Here is a 20,473-nt window from a genome sequence, read left to right on the forward strand (position 1 = left end):
TCCGTATATCTCCCTCCCTCCCTTCCATACCTCTCTCTCCCTCCCTCCGTCTCTTTCTCCCTCCCTCTCTTTTTCTCTCTCTCCCTCTGTCTCTCTCTCTCTCCCTCCCTCTGTCTCTCTCCCTCCCTCCCTCCGTCTCTTTCTCCCTCCCTCTCTTTTTCTCTCTCTCCCTCTGTCTCTCTCTCTCCCTCCCTCTGTCTCTCTCTCCCTCCCTCCGTCTCTTTCTCTCTCTCCCTCCGTATCTCCCTCCATCTCTTTCTCTCTCTCTCCCTCCCTCCCTCTCTCTCCTTCCGTATATCTCCCTCCCTCTCTCTCTCCCTCCCTGTCTCTCTCTCTCCCTCCCTCCGTATATCTCCCTCCCTCCCTTCCATACCTCTCTCTCTCTCCCTCCCTCCGTCTCTTTCTCCCTCCCTCCCTCTCTTTTTCTCTCTCTCCCTCCCTCCGTCTCTTTCCCTCCCTCCCTCTCTCTCCTTCCGTATATCTCCCTCCCTCTCTCTCTCCCTCCCTCTGTCTCTCTCCCTCCTTCCCTCCGTATATCTCCCTCCCTCCTTCTCTTTCTCTCTCCCTCCCTTTCTCTGTATATCTCCCTCCCTCCCTCTCTCATCTCCCTCTCTCTTTCTCCCTCTCTCTGTCCCTCTCCGACCACGGAGCCTGGAACCGTGTCAGCTCCTTTCAACCGCGAAAGCGAAGCCAGAGGCCGGTCCAGATCTAGCCCACCAACGGGCGAGGGCGCCGGGGGTCTCCGGGGGACGGGGGGGTGTCTGCCCAGACCCCGGAGAATCCAAAGGGAGGGGGCGGCGCAGGGAGGAACCAGAGGGTCCGGGTCCCGCTCCCCCCCCCCTCCGCCACTATCTCATTAAGGGTCCGACCCGGGTGGGGTCACTCGCCCCCCTGCCCCCCCCCCCGCCGGCCGCGATCAAGCTTCATTAGTGCCGCTGCGCTGCGCTGCTTTGGAAAGCCTGGGCGAGGGGGCGGCAGAGTGGGGGAGGAGGAAATGGGGAGGGGTCTTCAGCTGAGTTCACACAACCCGCCGATCCGGGTCAGGGGAGCGTTTTAGGCTCTAACTTTGGGGGAGGGGGTGTCGGAAAGTTCTCTCTTTCGGGCTGGTTTGTGCGCCAAAGAGGCGACCCCGAAAAGGTGTGTGTGTGTATCCCCGAAGGCGACCCCCACCCTGGGAAGGCAGGAACCTCGGGAGAGGAGGAAGGCGTTGGACTACAAGTCCCATCGCGGCCGCCTGCGCGGGGTGGGGGTCTGAACTGGCTGAACCAGAGCCTAGACTTGCATGACCGCCGCCCGGATCGGGTCAGCGCTCGTGTGAACACAGCCCGGAGCTGGGCGGCTGGCTGGTGGAATCCCCCTTCGTTTGGAAACAGACGGGAGGCAGCCATCCCGGCTTCGGATGCGAGTCCTGCGCCCTTTCTGGCTTTTCTGGGGGGGGGGGGAGCGGGGGTCCATCGACGACAAACGGGGGACAATTCCCCCCCCCTTCGCCCCGTGCTTTCTAGCTCTGCCCCAGTTCAGGGCAGGGCAGCGAAGGGACCCCACCCCCAAACTGGGAGGGGCCCGCTCTTCTGCCCTCACACTCGGCCTAGATGCCCTAGCCTGGCCTACCTCGCAGGGCTGGCTGCAGCAGAGGGGGAGCTGGCTGCAGGGGTCGGGTCTGGGAGAAGGGGGGAGGGGGAGGCCCCCTTGCCCCGGCAGGGCACACGTAGGGAGGGGGCAGAGAGGCGCCAGCTGGCAGCTGCTGGGGGATAAAGGAGGATTAATCCCAGCTGAGGGAAGGGAAGGAAAGGATGGGGCTGGCTGCGCATAAGGTGGCGAACTTGTGAACTCTCCAGCCTCCTCCTTCCGTTCTATATTCAAGGACAGCGTTTGATATTTATTTGTCATGTGTATGTAGGGGTGTGGGTCTACACATATGCTGTATATGGTATGTTTAGCTGTGTGTCATGTAGGTGTTCACTCTGAGAGCGGGCAACTAAATTTCATTTCTGATGTGTGCCATTGTGCCCACAGTAAAAAAAATGTCAATAAAAGTTAGCATGAGCACAATAGAGCAGAATAGAGTAGAGTAGAGTAGAGTAGAGTAGAGTAGAGTAGAGTAGAGTAGAATAGAATAGAATAGAATAGAATAGAATAGAATAGAATAGAATAGAATAGAATAGAATAGAATAGAATAGAATAGAATAGAATAGAATATGGAATAACTGGAATAGGATAGGATAGGATAGGATAGGATAGGATAGGATAGGATAGAGCAGAATAGAGCAGAATAGAATAGAGTAAAATAGAATAGGAGTAGAATCGAACATAGTAGAATAGAGCAGAATAGAAATAGAATAGAGTAGAATAGGATAGGATAGGATAGGATAGGATAGGATAGGATAGGATAGGATAGGATAGGATAGAAGAATAGAACAGAGCAGAATAGAAATAGAATAGAAATAATAGAGTAGAATAGAGCAGAACAGGATAGAATAGAATAGAAGAATAGAATAGAATAGAATAGAATAGAATAGAATAGAATAGAATAGAATAGAATAGAATAGAATAGAATAGAATAGAATAACAAAGTTGGAAGGGACCTTAGAGGTCCTCTAGTCCAGCCCCTTGCTCAAGCAGGAAGTCCTCTACCATCTCAGACAAGTGACTGTCTAGAGCAGACATGTCAAACACAAGGCCTTGGCCCTGGCCCAGAGACCCTCCTTCCGCCAGAGACCCTCAGATCTGTCCCACTCCTGCCCAGGCCCCCATAGGCACCCTTGATGCGAACGATGTAGAGCTGGCCACGCCCACCCAGTAGGCCATACGCACTCTAGCCACGCCCACCCAGTAGGCCACACCCACCCTGGCCACACCCACCCGGCCCCCTGAGGGCAACCGCAATGCTGATGCCGCCCTCCGTGAAATTGAGTTTGACACCCCTGGACTAGAGACTCTTCTTCAAAACCTCCAGGCTGTTGCTGTCTACTCATCCCTATTAACCAGGGCTACAAAGAGGGGAGGTGAACAGCGGCAGCAGCTGAACCAGAAGCCCCAAGGAGGAACAGGAGAAATAAAGAATTGCAGCTAAGTCCTCAACTTGCAACAGTTCGTTTACTGACCGAAGTTCACAATGCCACTGAAATATGTGACTTAGGACCATTTTTTCAAACTTAGGACCCTTGCAGCATTCCCCCCACACACACACTCGGTCACACGATCAAAATTCAGACGCTTGGCAGCTGTCTCACATTTGTGATGGTCTCGGTGTCCTGGCGTCACGCGATCCCCCCTTTTGCGACCTTCTGACAAGCAAAGCCCACATGGGGGAAGCCCGATTCGCTTAACGACCGTGTTGCTGCAGGGATTCACTGAACAGAAATGTCGTAACATGGGGTGAAACTCGCTTCACGACCGTCTTGCTTAGCAACAGAAATCTGGAGCTCAGTTGTGCTCATAAGTTGAGGACTTGAGTTACAGCCGTTCGGTCAGCGACCAAAATGACACAATGGTGCTCGGGGGAAAAAAGGGACTTGCAACCGATCTTCAAAGCCCCAGAAGATCTTCTGATCCAGGCAGTCCTTGACTTAGGACTTATAAATGAGCCCGACATTTCTGTCGCTAAGTGAAACATTTGTTAAGTGGCCCCATTTTTCGGCCTTCCTTGCCACCGTCATTAAGGGAATCCGTCACCTCTGCAACCTACCTGAATCACCAGCGGTTAAGCGAGCCACGCGGTTGTTAAGCGAATCTGGCTTCCCCCATTGACTGCCTGTCGGAAGGTCGCAAAAGGGGATCACGTGACCTTTGGACACAGCGACGGTCGTAAATAGGAGCCGGTTGGCAAGCATTTGAGTTTTGATCGTGTGCTGCAAAGGTGGCAGCTGTGAAAAATGGCTGTAATTCTGATTTCTCGGTGCCGTTTTAACTTTTAACGGTCGCTAAATGAACTGTTTTAAGTTGAGGACTTGCCTGTGTTTTCACTAATTAAGGGAAACTGGGGAGCAGCGGAGGCCTTCAACATGCCTGTGGGCTGATTATCCCCAAAATAAGTCCCTGAATTATGGAACAACCTGCCTCCAGAAGGGGGTCAGACTAGAAGACCTCCAAGGCCCCTTCCATCTCTCTCGTTCTGGTAATTAATCAGAGGAATGACATGAAGTTGTGGGTGCTCCATCACTGGAGGTTTTTAAGAAGAAACTGGGCAGCCACTGTCTGCAATGGTATAGGGTCTCCTATTTGTGTGGTGGGCTGGACTAGAAGATCTCAAAGGTCCCTTTCAGCTCTGTTACTCTCCTCTTCCTCCTCCTCCTCCTTTTTAAGAAGAGATTGGACAACCATTTGTCTGAAATGACACAGGGTCTGCTGCCTGAGCAGGGGGTTGGACTAGATGACCTCCAAGTTCCCTTCCAACTCTGTTATTCTGTTCATCGGTGGGATTCCTTGCCTCCAGAAGCTGTGAATGCTCTATCACTGGAGGTTTTCAAGAAGAGACTGGACAGCCACCTTTCTGAAACGGTATAAGGTCTCCTGCCTTGAGCAGGCGGTTGGACTAGAAGACCTCCAAGGTCCCTTTCAACTCTGTTATTCTATTCTATTCTCACAAAGAAGCCTAGAGTAGCAACTACATGCCCACAGGGTTGGACGAGTGAGGGCTGAGGTTATATGCACACAGAGTCCTAAGGTGAATCGTTTGCTTTGGGGTTTTGGTTCCCAGCTCTCCTCTCTCGAGAAACTGGAACGTAAATGCCTGTCAAGGTAACACTTGATCAGCTAACCAGCTTGTATAATGTGAGATGTATGATGTAATGATGGGAATGACTCAGCAGGGTCTGTGTCCCTTTAAGAGCCTTTGTATAAAAGGGAAGGCTCTGCTGCTGTGGTTTTTTCTCTTTTGTTTCCTGCTACAATTGTGATTGTTTGGATCCTGCTGTATTAGCACGTATATGTATATTGTTCCTGGCGTATGATTGTAGATAGTGTAAGATAAACCACCATTTAATACAAACCACTGTTTACTGTGTTTACTCCTGGGTTATCTCAGGGCAATAAAACTCTGCATACTCTGACAATGCCGGTTTTTTTTTCCTTGGCAAACGCGCTGTCAATCGCGGTCACCTGCCTGCGGGATGCTGCAAACGGTCCTCAAGGCAGGACCGAAACAAGGTCACGTGACTTCAGAGGGAGAAGTTGGGGGAGTCATAGGGGCTCTGGAACCATGTCACCCACAGCTCGAGGGTGGTCTGTTAAAACTTTGGTCAATAAATGAGCTGTTGTAACTGGAGGACTGCCTGTAGAGCAGCCAAATGGATCAGGTCTGAGAGGGGTTTCTAGGAGCCCCTCGACGCAGAGGTTTTTGCAGCAGCCAGTTTTGGTTGCGTAGTCCAGCCAAGACCACCAAGACAAGAGGGTGGCCATATCCATTGCATAGACTAGAACAGCGTTTCCCAACCTTAGGAACTTGAAGATGCGTGGACTTCAACTCCCAGAATTCCCCAAGGTCCCTTCCAGATTCTATTCTATTCTATTCTATTCTATTCTATTCTATTCTATTCTATTCTATTCTATTCTATTCTATTCTATTCTATTCTATTCTATTCTGTCCTGTAATTCTATTCTATTCTATTCTATTCTATTCTATTCTATTCTATTCTATTCTATTCTATTCTATTCTATTCTATTCTATTCTATTCTATTCTGTAATTCTATTCTATTCTATTCTATTCTATTCTATTCTATCCTGTAATTCTATTCTATTCTATTCTATTCTATTCTATTCTATTCTATTCTATTCTATTCTGTCCTGTAATTCTATTCTATTCTATTCTATTCTATTCTATTCTATTCTATTCTATTCTATTCTATTCTATTCTATTCTATTCTATTCTATTCTATTCTGTAATTCTATTCTATTCTATTCTGTAATTCTATTCTATTCTATTCTATTCTATTCTATTCTATTCTATTCTATTCTATTCTATCCTTATTCCATATTCTATTCTATTCTATTCTATTCTATTCTATTCTATTCTATTCTATTCTATTCTATTCTATTCTATTCTATTCTATTCTATGCTGTAATTCTATTCTATTCTATTCTATTCTGTAATTCTATTCTATTCTATTCTGTAATTCTATTCTATTCTATTCTATTCTATTCTATTCTATTCTATTCTATTCTATTCTATTCTATTCTGTAATTCTATTCTATTCTATATTCTATTCTATTCTATTCTATTCTATTCTATTCTATTCTATTCTATTCTATCCTTATTCCATATTCTATTCTATTCTATTCTATTCTATTCTATTCTATTCTATTCTATTCTATTCTATTCTATTCTATTCTATTCTATCCTGTAATTCTATTCTATTCTATTCTATTCTATTCTATTCTATTCTATTCTATTCTATTCTATTCTATTCTATTCTATTCTGTAATTCTATTCTATTCTATTCTGTAATTCTATTCTATTCTATTCTATTCTATTCTATTCTATTCTATTCTATTCTATTCTATTCTATTCTATCCTTATTCCATATTCTATTCTATTCTATTCTATTCTATTCTATGCTGTAATTCTATTCTATTCTATTCTATTCTGTAATTCTATTCTATTCTATGCTGTAATTCTATTCTATTCTATTCTATTCTGTAATTCTATTCTATTCTATTCTGTAATTCTATTCTATTCTATATTCTATTCTATTCTATTCTATTCTATTCTATTCTATTCTATTCTATCCTTATTCCATATTCTATTCTATTCTATTCTATTCTATTCTATTCTATTCTATTCTATTCTATTCTATTCTATTCTATTCCATTCCATTCTATTCTATCCTGTAATTCTATTCTATTCTATTCTATTCTATTCTATTCTATTCTATTCTATTCTGTAATTCTATTCTATTCTATTCTATTCTATTCTATTCTATTCTATTCTATTCTATTCTATTCTATTCTATTCTGTAATTCTATTCTATTCTATTCTATTCTATTCTATTCTATTCTATTCTGTAATTCTATTCTATTCTATATTCTATTCTATTCTATTCTATTCTATTCTATTCTATTCTATTCTATTCTATTCTATTCTATTCTATTCTATTCTATTCTATTCTATTCTATCCTTATTCCATATTCTATTCTATTCTATTCTATTCTATTCTATTCTATTCTATTCTATTCTATTCTATTCTATTCTATTCTATTCTATTCTATTCTATTCTATTCTATTCATTACAGCCTGGGCCATTGGGGGGGGGGAGTCCCAGAGGATGTACCCAGGTGCACAAAAAAGGGGCGGGGCTTTGCAGATTAGGACACACCCCCTCCGGATACCCTGGTGCGAACATCACCAGGCACACCTGTTGGGAAAACCAATGCTCTACCTCGCTTTATTCTCGGTGGATCCAGCCCTGCTCGGATATCACTCCGGGATTAAAGCCATAATTTGGGGAATGGCTTTGGGCCCCCCAAAGCTCCTCTGGCTGAGCCCTCCACTGGGAAGAAAGCCTCCCCGAGGCCCCCAAGCCCTCCTCCCACGGTCAGTGTCCGTGTCTCCGTCCTTCTCTCGTCCGCTTTCCTTTCTGACTCTCCAGCCTTACGGACCCCGGCAGATCTTTTGAGCCCAGGATCCCTTTGGCTGATCCCACCGGTCCTTTTTCGGTCAGGGATCCCACAGGGAGTGGCAGACGAGATGAAAGCTCTGTCTTTGTTTGAACGACGGCAGCGATCGTACTTCTTCTTGAATTTGGTGGTGGGTTTAAGACGGTGTGGGCCTTTTTTATTTTAACTTTACGTAAACTTTGCTTTTTGCTATTTGGACCAGGGATGACGACAGTGGCAAAAACCCTGAGAAGAGTCCAGTTGTTGTTGTTGTTTTGTCCAAAAGATACTTTTTCACGAGGCAACTGGATTTTCTCGTTTGGTTTATATTTCTTTTGTTTTTTCCCAAAGCAAAACGAGAAAGTCCAGTTGCCTCATGAAAAAGCATCTATGGAACAACTATGGGTGACTGAGGAACACCAATTTTTTTTCTGGTTTTTCATCGTGCTGGAAATCCCATCCGACCCTGGCCGTCCTCGGCTTACGACCACAATGCAGACCCAACATTTCTGTTGCTAAGCGAGAGAATTGTTAAGTGAGTTTTACTCCCTCTTATGACCTTTCTTGCTGCAGTCATTAAGCGAATCACTGCAGCTCTTCAGTTAGTCTACAGTACACGGCTGCTAAGTGAATCTGGCTTCCCCCATTGACTCGGCATGTCAGAAGGTCGCAAAAGGGGGAAATCAGGTGATCTTGGGGACTCTGCAACCGTCATAAATATGAGTCAGTTGGCAAGCATCAGAATTTTGAGCATGTATCCATGAATTTTGGTGCTGCAGCGGTCATTAAGTGTGAAGAACGGTTGTAAAGTTACTTTTTTTCGGCGCCGTTATAACTTCCAACGGCCGCTAAGAGAATGACTGTAACTCAAGGACCACTTGTAGTAGATGCTAAATTAAGGTCGAACAAAATTTGCGGGAGAAAAACCAAAATAAGGAAAACATAACAGTGGATGGAGCAGAAAGCTCCATCTCTCCCTAAAAACAGCCTTGCGCACCCGTTCGGACAGGGTGCGATTTCGCTTACATTCCACCCTCCCAGCCGGCATTCAGTAGAAAAACAACAAAAAGCAAAACAAAACACAAAATGCTTTGAGGTTCCTCCGGAAATTGCCTTTGGTTTGGAAAGAGATTTTAGAGGACTGCGGAGATTCCCTGCCAAATTCTACCCCTGCCCTTAACAACAACTTCAGCAGTCCCACAAGGACAAATACGCCGCGCTGAATTCTTGCCGGCGGATCCCACTGCTGACACCAATCTGGTGTGAACGAAAGCATCTTCCCTTGCGAATGCTGCGTCTGGCGTGTCCCCTGGCGTCAATCCACTTTATAGCTGAAGTCTGTGAAATGGAATCGGAGAGCCGCTGCCTTTCTGTGTGGTTGCTCACCGGCCACCTATCGCACGAGAAACTAAGCGACGTCTTGACCGAGGAGGGGGGGGATCGTAAGAGAGTCTCCTAGGGTCCCGCTTGGCCTGGTTGGTGTTTTGCTACGGCAAGGCGGCCTGACCCGCTGTCAAATGGGCTGCCAGGTTTTGTCTATGGTCTGGATGTGCTCCTTGGCTTTCATGCGCAGCGAAGCGATGCTGGAGTTCCGCTGGTCGAGGTCTTCCAAGGGATATTTGTCCACAAAAGTCGTGGCGCACTGGTAGGCCATAGGCGCCATGGGCTGCATGCTCTGGGGCAGGGCCGGGGGGTTATTGAGGAAGGCGTGGGCTGGGTAGGTGGGCTGGAGGGCCTGGCTGGGCCCCATCAACCCCGTCAGGCTGTGCACGGTGGTGGCGCTGGAGATGGGCGAGGTCAGCCACGGGTCTAAGGGGAGAGAGTTGCCGATCGGCCCCATGTTGGCCGCCATTGGGGGCCTGCTGAAGGACAGCACGGGGGTGTCGTGAAGCTTCATGGCGGTGGCTTCTATCTTCTCCTGACGGCGCCATTTGGCGCGCCGATTCTGGAACCAAACCTGTGAAAAGAGTGCCCCCCCAGAGGAATGAGAAATGCTGGTTATCTAGGTAAACTGCCCACTGTGAGCCTTGCCAATGAGATTTGCATATTTAGGGCTTTTCCCCACTCGGCCACTTTAAGACTTGCGGACTTCAACTCCCAGAATTCCCCAGCCAGAAGACTTGAGAACTTCAACTCCCAGAATTCCTTGGCCAGCTTGGGTCTGGTTCTGTAACAGGTAATCCTTGACCTATAACCTGTCCTTATCGCCCGTTTGACATTGCAACGACACTGGAATCAAAGTGACGTAAGGCTGTTTTCACCCTTATGACCATGGCAGCCTCCCTGTGGTCCTGTGATCAAAACTCAGGCACTTGGCAACAGCCTCATATTTATAACGGTTGCCGTGTCCCAGGATCACGTGATCCCCTTTTACAGCCTACTGACAAGCAAAGTCAATGGGCAAGCTGGATTCACTTAACAACCGTGTTATTAACTTAATAACTCTTGTTTCTTGCCACCAATGGTGTTGGCAAGAAAAGTCATAAAATGGGGCGAAACTCAGTTAACAACTATGTCCACAGAAATTTTGGGCTCAATTATGGTCGTAGGTCAAGGACTACTAATATTGTTAGTGAAGGGGTTTAGTCCACCAACTTTTTTTATTACGAATACCTATAGCGGTAACCCACTAAAAAAGTAAAGGTTCCCCCGCACATGCGTGCTAGTCGTTTCCAACTCTAGGGGCCGGTGCTCATCTCCGTTTCAAAGCCGAAGAGCCGGCGCTTGTCCGAGGACATCTCCGTGGTTATGTGGCCGGCATGACTAGACGCCAAAGGCGCACGGAACGCTGTTACCTTCCCACCAGAGTGGTCCCTATTTTTCTACTTGCATTTTTACGTGCTCTCGAACTGCTAGGTTGGCAGAAGCTGGGACGAGTCACAGGCGCTCAACTCTGTTATGCGGCACTCGGGATTCGACCCGCCAAACTGCTGACCTTCTGATCGACAAGCTCAGCGTCCTAACCCACTGAGCCACCGCATCCCTTGGTAACCCACTACTATGCTTTTATAGTCACAGCTGCTTAGGTTTAGTAATTGGGTATATTTGAATTAACTGATAACCCTTTATTCCTCTCCTTTGCTTAGTTTTTAGTAATATCTATTTAAGCCATTTGTATGGTCATCCATCTCAAACCAGTGACTTCCACTAATATTATAAAACCCCTACAAGGGCAGGCAGGAAAATAAACAGAGGCGAGAACACGAATTTGGATGTCCAGAATCTCTATCGGACACCCAGCTGGCTAGGGGATTGTGGGAAATAAAGTCCACTTTTTTGGGGGGGGTGCCCTCCCATAAGAAAAACACGACTAATCAGGATCGAAAACAACCAACCATAGGACATGGTACGAACCATGGCTGGCTTGAGAACAGTTTGCTCTTATCTCAGCTGATAGTTCTGTACTCATTTTTCTGTTGATATGTTGTTTTAAATCACTGTCATATGCTAAAAGTCCCTTTGCTGAGACGAATAGCCACAGAAAAATAAATATTGTCATCTGGTCACTAAGTGGGTGACTGACTTTGTCAGTTGCAAGGCAGGAGCATAGCCTTGCTGTAACTTACATACGAAATTGTTTCTCATGTCTGTGGAGATTCTCCATCGTGTCAGTCATGGTTGTCCCAAAGCTGCTTCCTTGTTTTTCTTTGAAGACGTTTCGCTTCTCATCCCAGAAGCTTCTTCGGCTCTGACTGGATGGTGGGGAAGGGGAGGATTTATACTCCTTGCAGACAGCTGGTCATTTGCCTTCCTTCTAGAGGGTCGTTGAGGCCACCTGGATATTTGTCTGTGTCTTCAGGGTCACCTGAGGGGTGCAAATGGGTGTGGAGCCTCTTGGAACTGCCGAAAGGACCGTGTTGTACACTGGAGATTGACAATGTCGTATCTTTCCCCCCCCCGTTGAGGGAGGACCGTTCAATTTTGACCCAGACGGCCTCTTGGACCCCCTTCTCAAGCCATCGGTCCTCTCTGTCTAGAATGTGGACTTTGCTGCCTTCGCAAGAGCGGCCTTTGTCCTGTAAAGGCAGACGGGTTGCTGACTCTGCTCCTGATGGGTTGGTTCTCCTCCGTTGCGCCAAGCGTTTGTGAAGCGGTTGTTTCATTTCCCCAGTGCAGAGATCTGCACGGTCTCCCTGCGCTATACTGCACACGCCACGTTGCTCAGTTTGTGTCTGGGTGTTTCGTCCTTGGGGTGGACAAGCTTTTGCCTTGGGGTCTTTGTGGGTTTGAAGTGTGCACGTATGTTGTGTTGGCTGTTGAACGCTCTCTCAGCAGAGGGGGATGAAACAACACCACCTATCTCCAGTCTACAACACTGTCCTTTCAGCAGTTCCAAGGAGGCTCCACACCCATTTGCACGACTTAGGTGAGGACACAGACACACCTCCAAGTGGTCTACAACACCATCCTTTGAGCAGTTCCAAGGAGGACACAGACACACCTCCAAGTGGCCTCAACGACTTGCTAAAAGACGGCAAATGACCAGTTTTTCTGCAAGGAGTATAAATCCTTCCCTTCCCCACCATCCAGTCGAAGCAGAAGAAGCTTCTTGGATGAGAAGCGAAATGTTTTCAAAGCAGAAAAACAAGAAAGTCCAGTCGCCTCCTGAAAAAAGCACCATTGGGGTTGTTTCTCATGTCTGAATGCTCCCAATTGAGGAAGAACAAGAATTTGTAGCTCACAGAAGTACCTTTCATGTCTCCTCCTTGACATTTTAGATTTCTACATGCAGGGAAGTTGGCTACGAGGCTTGGCCTAGACTAGACGAGGTCATACTCTTATAATCTTCCACCCAAATATTAAGTAGCCCTCAACTTACCACCACAACTAGAACCAGAATTTTTCATTGCTAATCAAAGCGATCGTGAAATGTCCTATTTACAACATTTTTTTCTGCTAAGCGAACCTCACTGCAGTTGTTAAGTGAATCACCCGGTCGTTAAACAAGTTCCTCTTCCCCTCACTGACTTTTCTGGTAAATAGACAGAGATTGCAGGATCCCTGGGGCGCTGCAACCGTCGGAAGCACATGGCAGTTGCCAAGGGAGCAAATTTGGATCCTGCTGTGCTGCGACGGTTGTAAGTACGAGGACCGGTCGTAAGTCACCTTTTTTATTCCCCAGAGCCGTTGCAGCTCGCAGCGGTCATTAAAGAAACAGCCATAAGCCAAGGAAGACCGATAGCACCGTCTCAGCCTGGTGCTCCTGGAATCCTGGGTCTGATCTTGGCTTGTTTCACCGCCCAAGCCCACCGGGCCCTGCTTACCTGAACCCGAACCTCCGGCAGGTTGACCTTCATGGCCAGCTCCTCCCGGCTGTAGACGTCGGGGTAGTGGGACTTCTCAAAGGCCCTCTCCAACTCGTGCAGCTGGTAGGTGGTGAAAGTGGTCCGGTTGCGGCGATGCTTCTTCTTGGACAGCTCCTCGTCCAGCGGCTCCGGCGTGCCGCCGGCCTCCTCCACGCTCCTCCGCAGTTCGCTCAGCTCCCCCTCCGGCTTGGCGAGGAACATTCTGGAGCCTGGAAAGGAGAGAGTGCTCAGGGCGGAGGAAGTGGGATCGGGAAGCCAGCCAGCCGGCCTGGTGGCGCTGCAGCAGGCGAGGCCGACACCGTTGGAGGCTGCGGGGTGGGCTGGATTTGGACGGCAGGAAGAGGAGCCGGCGGCATAATAATAATAATAATAATAATAATAATAATAATAATAATAATAATAATAATAATAATAATAATAATAAGAAGAAGAAGAAGAAGAAGAAGAAGAAGAAGAAGAAGAAGAAGTAGTTGGAAGGGACCTTGGAGGTCATCTAGTCCATCCCCCTGCTCAGGCAGGAAACCCTATACCATTTCAGGCAAATGGCTGGCCAGTCTCTTCTTAAAAACTTCCAGTGTTGGAGCATTCACCACGTCTGGAGGCAGGTGGTTCCACTGGTTAATTGTTCTCACTGTCAGGAAATTCCTCCTTATATTCTAGGTTGCTTCTCTCCTTCATGAGTTTCCATCCGTTGCTTCTTGTCCTGCCTTCGGCTGCTTTGGAGAATAGCTTGACTTCCTCTTCTTTGGGGCAGCCCCTGAGGTATTGGAAGACTGCTATCCTGTCCCCCCTCATCCTTCTCTTTGTTAGACTAGACACAACCGTTCCCTATACATTTTAGCCTCCAGTCCCCCAATCATCTTTGTTGCTCTTCTCTGCACTCTTTCCAGAGTCTCAACATCTTTTTTACATCGTGGTGACCAAAACTGGATGCTGTCCTACTCAGAGCTCCTTCAGCTTCTGGTCCTTAAATCGTGGGCGTTGCATCCCTGGAGGCTTTTAAGAAGAGACTGGACAGCCACCTGTATGAGATGGCATAGGTTCTCCTGCTTGAGCAGGGGGCTGGTCTAGAAGGCCTCTAAGGCCCCTTCTGGCTCTATTCTATTAATTGAATTTGGCTACATGACCATTGCCCAGAGTCACCTTATTACGGTACTATTAGGGGGCTGCCACGAAGAGGGGGGGGCAAGTTATTCTCCAAAGCACCACAGGGCAGGACGAGAAACAACGGTTGGAAACTGATCAAAGAGAGAAGCAACCTGGAACTAAGGAGGAATTTCTTGACATTGAGGACAATTAACCAGTGGAACAGCTTGCCACCAGAAGTTGTGGGTGCCCCATCAGTGGAGGTTTTCAAGAAGAGACTGTCTGAAATGGTAGAGGGTCTCCCGCTTGAGTAGGGGGTTGGACTAGAAGACCTCTGAGGTCCCTCCTTCCAACTCTAATTCAGGTAATTAATCAGAGGAATGATTTTGGTCCAGAAGCTGTAGATGCTTCATCACTGGAGGTTTTGAAGAAGAGACTGGACACCCACATGTCTGGAACGGGATAGGGTCTCCTGCTTGAGCAGGGGGCCGGACTAGATGACCTCCGAGGTCCCTTCCATCTCAGTCATTCTGGTAATTAATCAGAGGAATGACATGAAGTTGTGGCTGCTCCATCCCTGGAGGCTTTTAAGAAGAGACTGGATAGTCAGCTGTCTGAAATGGCATAGGGTCTCCTGCTTGAGCAGGGGGTTAGACTAGAAGACCTCTAAGGGTCCCTTCCAGTTCTGTTATTCTGTTATACCGTATTATTAATATTTCTGATTTTTTTGTTTTGGTCGTGAAAAACAATCCTTGGGGAATTTGTGCTCTTCTGAGTGTCAAGAAAAGGAGAAGGAAGTCAATCACAAGAGGGCGGGAAACACATCAGGACAAATAAAGGGTGTGAAGAAATGGACGTTTGGCTGGCATATTAGAAGAGACTCACACGGAATGTGGGTTTACACATTCTGCTGCGACATTTAGCCGCAGCTTGATGACCTGGGGGTTTGCTCTCTTTTTTTCTGCTTTTATTTATTTCTCGAGGATTGGCGTTATTCTGATCTGGGACAAAGTTCCTAGCTTTGAATTTTTTGGCTCAAGTTTTCTCAAGCTTGGCAGCCTGAAGATGCGTGGACTTCAACTCCCAGAATTCCCCACTCAATTTGGCAAGGTTGAGAAATGGCAGCCTGGGTTAATTTTTCAAGCAAGGGGATGCTGGAGTAATCCCAATCCAGCTTTTACGCACATATGGGAGGAGAAAGCTGAACAGAGCCCCCATATTTAGTAACAGTCTACCTCTGAACATCAGCCTAGGTCACAGGTCTGCAACCTGCGGCTCTGGAGCCACATGCGGCTCTTTCAGCCGTCCCCTGCGGCTCCCAGTCCTCTGCCATGTGCAGTCCAAAAAAAAAAGTGGGACTAAAAAAGTTCAACCAATCAATTCAAATATGCAGGGTAGGTGCATATCTCGCCTTGGCTCCACTCTTCAGTCAAACCCTGTTCTGCACATGCGCGCATGTATGTGCATGCGCACACATTTTTTGCGGCTCCCAGTTTTTCCTTTTGTGAGGGAACCGGTTCCAAGTGGCTCTTTCACTGTTTCAGGTTGCTGACCCCTGGCCTAGGTGGATACGCTGCTGCTCTTTTGGGTTCCCAAAAGCCCTTTGGCTGATGGAGGAATCAGAAAAGTCAAGATGAAGTCCCCATGGCCTTGTGCGGTCAGATCCCCACCTGCTTTTCATTTGTCTGGCTGCCATCTCAACTTTTTTGACCACATCTGGGCAGGAAAACTGCTTCTGAACTGCTGGATCCCCACTTTCCCAATCCACAGCCCCGAGAAGGGCAGGAGTCCAAGCCCCAGAGGAATTCTGGGAGTTGAAGTCCAGCATGTCTTGGGGTTTCTGGGGTGGGGTATTTCTCCAGGGACCCCCCCCCTTTTTTTTTTTTGCTAAGCCCTTTTATCCAGAGATTGTTCCTCCCGCCTGCCACCTCCCCCGGCCCAGCTAGTCTGACCTGGATTAGCAAACCTTCTTCTTTCTTCTTCCTTTTGTTTTTTAATCTGCCGGGATCTAGCCGAAATCTTTAAATAAAACAGCCACCAAAAGACATAATCCCTTAGGAATTTGTGCGGGGAGAAATGTGATCTGTTCTTTGCTAAGAAAAAAGACAGGCGGAGCAGAGCATCCTTGGATCTGCAAAATTTGCAAGCCTGTTTTTAGAAAAACCAGGGGTGCCTTTTCTCCCCTAGTTCAACACTGGGGTGTGTGTGAGGTTCACCCCCCCCCAAAAAAAAACAAATAAATCTTGAGTTGCAAAACTCCCAATCCCTTTAGGAGGCAGCACGGGGGAGCTTTGCAGCAACTTTTGCTGCCCTCTGCTGGTCCTATCAAGGATTTGCATTCCTGATCAGCTCCAACTGTTTCTCAAACAGTGGAACTTCAACTCCCAGAATTCCCCAGCTAGCCATTAAAAATTTAAGAAAGGGCGGGATAAAGGATGGAAAGTACAGGTGGCCCTCAACTTAATGGCCGTAAAGGGTTGGCTGTAAAGCAGAACGTCATGTGACTGGGCCCGATTTTATGATCCTTTTTTGCAGGGGTCTATGATAGATAGATAAGGGACGCGGTGGCTCAGTGGGTTAGGATGCTGAGCTTGTTGATCAGAAGGTCGGCAGTTTGGCGGGTCGAATCCCGAGTGCCGCGTAGCAGAGTGAGTGCCTGTTACTCGTCCCAGCTTCTGCCAACCTAGCAGTTCGAAAGCACGTAAAAATGCAAGTAGAAAAATAGGGACCGCTCCGGTAGGAAGGTAACAGCGTTCCGTGCGCCTTTGGCGTCTAGTCATGCCGGCCACATGACCACGGAGAAGTCCTCGGACAAGCGCTGGCTCTTCGGCTTTGAAACGGAGATGAGCACCGGCCCCTAGAGTCGGAAACGACTAGCACGCATGTGCGGGGGAACCTTTACCTTTACCTTTTATGATAGATAGATAGATAGATAGATAGATAGATAGATAGATAGATAGAGGATAGGATAGAAGAGAGAACAGACTACAGAATAGAGTGGAATGAATAGAATAGAATAGAATAGAATAGAATAGAATAGAATAGAATAGAATAGAATAGAATAGAATAGAAAATAGAATAGAATAGAAATATTGGAATTCAATATAACGCAGACACAAGCAATACAACCAGTGCCTTAGACTTTAAAAGAGCTGATTTTAACAAATTTAGAGAGAGAGAGCTTGGGAAGGATTCCATGGATGAAAATCCTAAAAGGGAAAACAAGCCAAGTAGCTTGGGAAACTCTAAAAAGCACAATCATAAAAGCCCAGTCCAGCACAATACCAATGAAAAAATAAAAACAAGAAATCTAAGAACACACCAGAATGGTTGCACAAAGATCTCTCTGATAACATGAAAGACCAAAAGGATAAGTACAAAAATTGGAAAGAAGGACACGTCACTAAGGCAGAATATCAGCAGATAGCCCGAATCTGCAAAGATGAAGTCAGGAAAGCAAAGTTCTCAACATGAACAGAGACTTGCAACCAAAGTCAAAGATAATAATAATAATAAAAAGTTTCTTTCAAATAAAAAAAAGTCAAAGAAACAGTCGGTCCGCCAGTGGGAGATGATGGCAAGGAAGTAACAGGCAGCAGAGAGAGAAAACAGCTTCAAACTCCCCGGCCTCTGGATACAGGACCCAACTTTGAGAAAGATACAGTCCCCCTATAAGCCTGAGAAAGGTTTTCTTCCCCCCCCCCCAGATATAGATGCACGTATAGGTATATACTGTAGATATAGATTAGCAATTGCATCAGGCACACAATGTTGGTGGAAAGGTTGAAAATGTGAAGCCCGAAACCTTAGCAGCTACGTGCCTCTGTGTTTCAACTTGCCTTTAAAAAAAGGAGGTGGGAGGCATTAATTTCAAGTGGGTAGATGAAGAAATGAAGCTTCTTCCATTCAGCTGCAGACTGTGGGAGCCTGAAGCCTTGTCAAGGACCCCAGAACAGGTGTGGATTTGAAGCAGATGGTTCCCATAACAAAGTGGACGTTGATATGGATTACGTATGACGTTGGGGGTTTGGCTGGGAAAACTATTGTTTAAGTCTATGAACTGGGAACCTCAGAGTTAGTTTTGCTTCGACAGAACCACACCGTCTATTCAACAAACCTTCAAGAGTTTCGGAAAGTGAATAAATGTGAAGTTTTATTTGGATTTTCGAGCTGGCTGGTGACAGGAGAGCCGAAAGATCAGGAGGGAAATTCATCAGCCCTGCTGATTGAAAGCATCAGCCAACCCCCCCCCTCCCCCCCACCCCATATGTCAAGACCTCCGACTCTTCTCTTGCCAACCTTCTGCATTCTTAGCAAACAACAGAAATGTGATTTAACCTCCCCCTCTAAAAAGGAGTACTTATTTGGTTCACTGTAAATTGTGGGGTGAGGGAAGGAATGGAGTCACCTGGATGAGAGCAGGAGAGGGCTGACTGGCCAGAAGGCCGAAGGTGAGAATCTCTCCATGGCACCGTTTGACAGAGGCCCTTCTCGCTTAATCCGTAAGGAAGACTCCTGGTTTAATCTGGAGTTTAGTTTTTGGTTTTAAAGATGCAAAATGCCTTTTCTGAGTCCATCAAGGTCAAATTAAGAAGCAAATAAGCACTGATTTAGAATTTGATCTGAAAAGACTGCAAGGTCTATGAATTTTCTGTGTTCTGCTTTGCAGAACCCATCTGGGGAGGGTGAAAAAATTCAAGACGGTGTTTGCCACTATGCATTTGAAGCCCTGCCTACTTTTTTAAAAAAATATTTTTAAAAACAGTTTATTAATTTTTTTTTAAAAAAACACCAGACAGTCAAAGCTGCCCTCTGGGAAGTTTTCATTAAAAAGAAATACTGTATTTTCCGGCGTATAAGACGACTGGGCGTATAAGACGACCCCCCAGCTTTTGAGATGATTTTCATGGGTTAAAAAGTCGTCTTATACGCCGGAAAATACGGTACACTAAAAACATAATTTGAAGAAAATGCAAAATAAATATACCATATCAAGCAAGTAGCTGCAAGGCAGTTGTTCAAAAACTAAAAATATTGTGAATCAAAGTGCCATCCAAACCTTGTTCAAAAGCCTGAAAAATGGCACCCAAATGATGCCAGCACAGGGGACAGATGTGCCCAGAGTGGGCCTCCAATCACAGTCACAACCGTCACGCTGATTGCGTTGATGCACACAATGTCTCCACACCCTGGGGACATGCAACCTCTGGACAACTCTAGAAACATTATTCATTACCCCATTTGAGGCCGGCCAACTGAAGGATTACTCGGCTTCAAAGGAAAGGCTCTTAAGAGAACGATTTGAAACTGAGGTGCAGCATTTGAACCCAGGGCCCCCTGGCACCTCCTCCCTCTCTCTTATGCCACTATTGAAGTTGCTGCTCCTGAGAGAGGCTGAGAAATGCAAATCCGAAATGAAAAGGGCACCAGGCAGTAATCTTCTGCCAGGTGGAGCATTGGCCCACCAAGCCTGAAGGGGGCGACCTTGGGGACTTCTGCCCCACCTTTCTGGATCATCCCGTTTTCCAATCACCTGGGAGCCGTGGGGCACCTGAGGTCATCCCTGACCTGGCAAAACAAAAAGGACCCTCGGCCCTTCGTGGCAGGCCAGGTCAGGCAACAGACAATGTGAGGACTACCGGACTTCTACTTTAGTGCTGCAAAATGGATTTATTTGTATCCCACCTTTATGAATTTGGCAAATAACGCAAGGAGGCAAACACACTTTCTTCCGCCTCTTTTACCCACAACATACCTGTGAGGTGGGCAGGGCTGAGAGGGCCTGGCCCAAAGTCACCCAGCTGGCTTTCGTCACTAAGGCGGGACTAGAACTCTCTGTCTCCTGGTAATTGGCCCAAACTCACCCAACTGACTTTCATGCCTAAGGCGGGACTAGACTAGAACTCACCGTCTCCTGGTGACTGGCCCAGTCACCTACCCGGCTTTTATGGCTAAAGTGGGACTAGAACTCACCATCTCCTGGTGATTGGCCCAAAGTCACCCAGCTGTCTTTCGTCACTAAGGTGGGACTAGAACTCCCCGTCTCCTGGTGATTGGCCCAAACTCACCCAACTGACTTTCATGCCTAAGGCAGGACTAGACTAGAACTCACCATCTCCTGGTGATTGGCCCAAAGTCACTCAGCTGGCTTTCGTGGATAAGGCAGGACTAGAACTCCCCATCTCCTGGTGATTGGCCCAAAGTCATCCAGCCGCCTTTCCTGAAGAAAGCGGGACTAGAACTCACCGTCTCCTGGTGATTGACCCAGAGTCACCCAGCTGACTTTCAGGAAGGTAGGGCTAGAACTCACCATCTCCTCCTGTTTGGCCCACAGTCACCCAGCTGGCTTTCATTTCTAGATCAGGACTACAACTCACTGTCACCTGGTGTGGTCTCAAAATCACCCAGCCGGCTTTCATGCCTAAGGTGGGACTGGAACTCCCAATCTCTTGGTTTTAACTCGGTGCCTTAACCACTAGACAAACCT

General features: G+C 47.0%; 1 protein-coding gene across 1 annotated transcript; it reads right to left on the minus strand.

Annotated features, from left to right (window-relative positions):
- Window positions 1-9,043: 9,043 nt before the first annotated feature.
- On the minus strand, window positions 9,044-13,101 carry LOC310637772 (retinal homeobox protein Rx1-like; the record flags this gene model as incomplete). The annotated part of the gene is made up of 2 exons (XM_083358304.1): window positions 9,044-9,551; window positions 12,859-13,101. 2 exons carry the CDS (start codon window positions 13,099-13,101, stop codon window positions 9,108-9,110), a joined length of 687 nt encoding a protein of 228 aa, XP_083214430.1. The 3' UTR covers window positions 9,044-9,107.
- Window positions 13,102-20,473: the final 7,372 nt, after the last annotated feature.

This window comes from Vipera ursinii (assembly GCF_947247035.1).
Source record: "Vipera ursinii genome assembly, chromosome: 1".
In the NCBI taxonomy this organism is placed as follows: Eukaryota; Metazoa; Chordata; class Lepidosauria; order Squamata; family Viperidae; genus Vipera; species Vipera ursinii.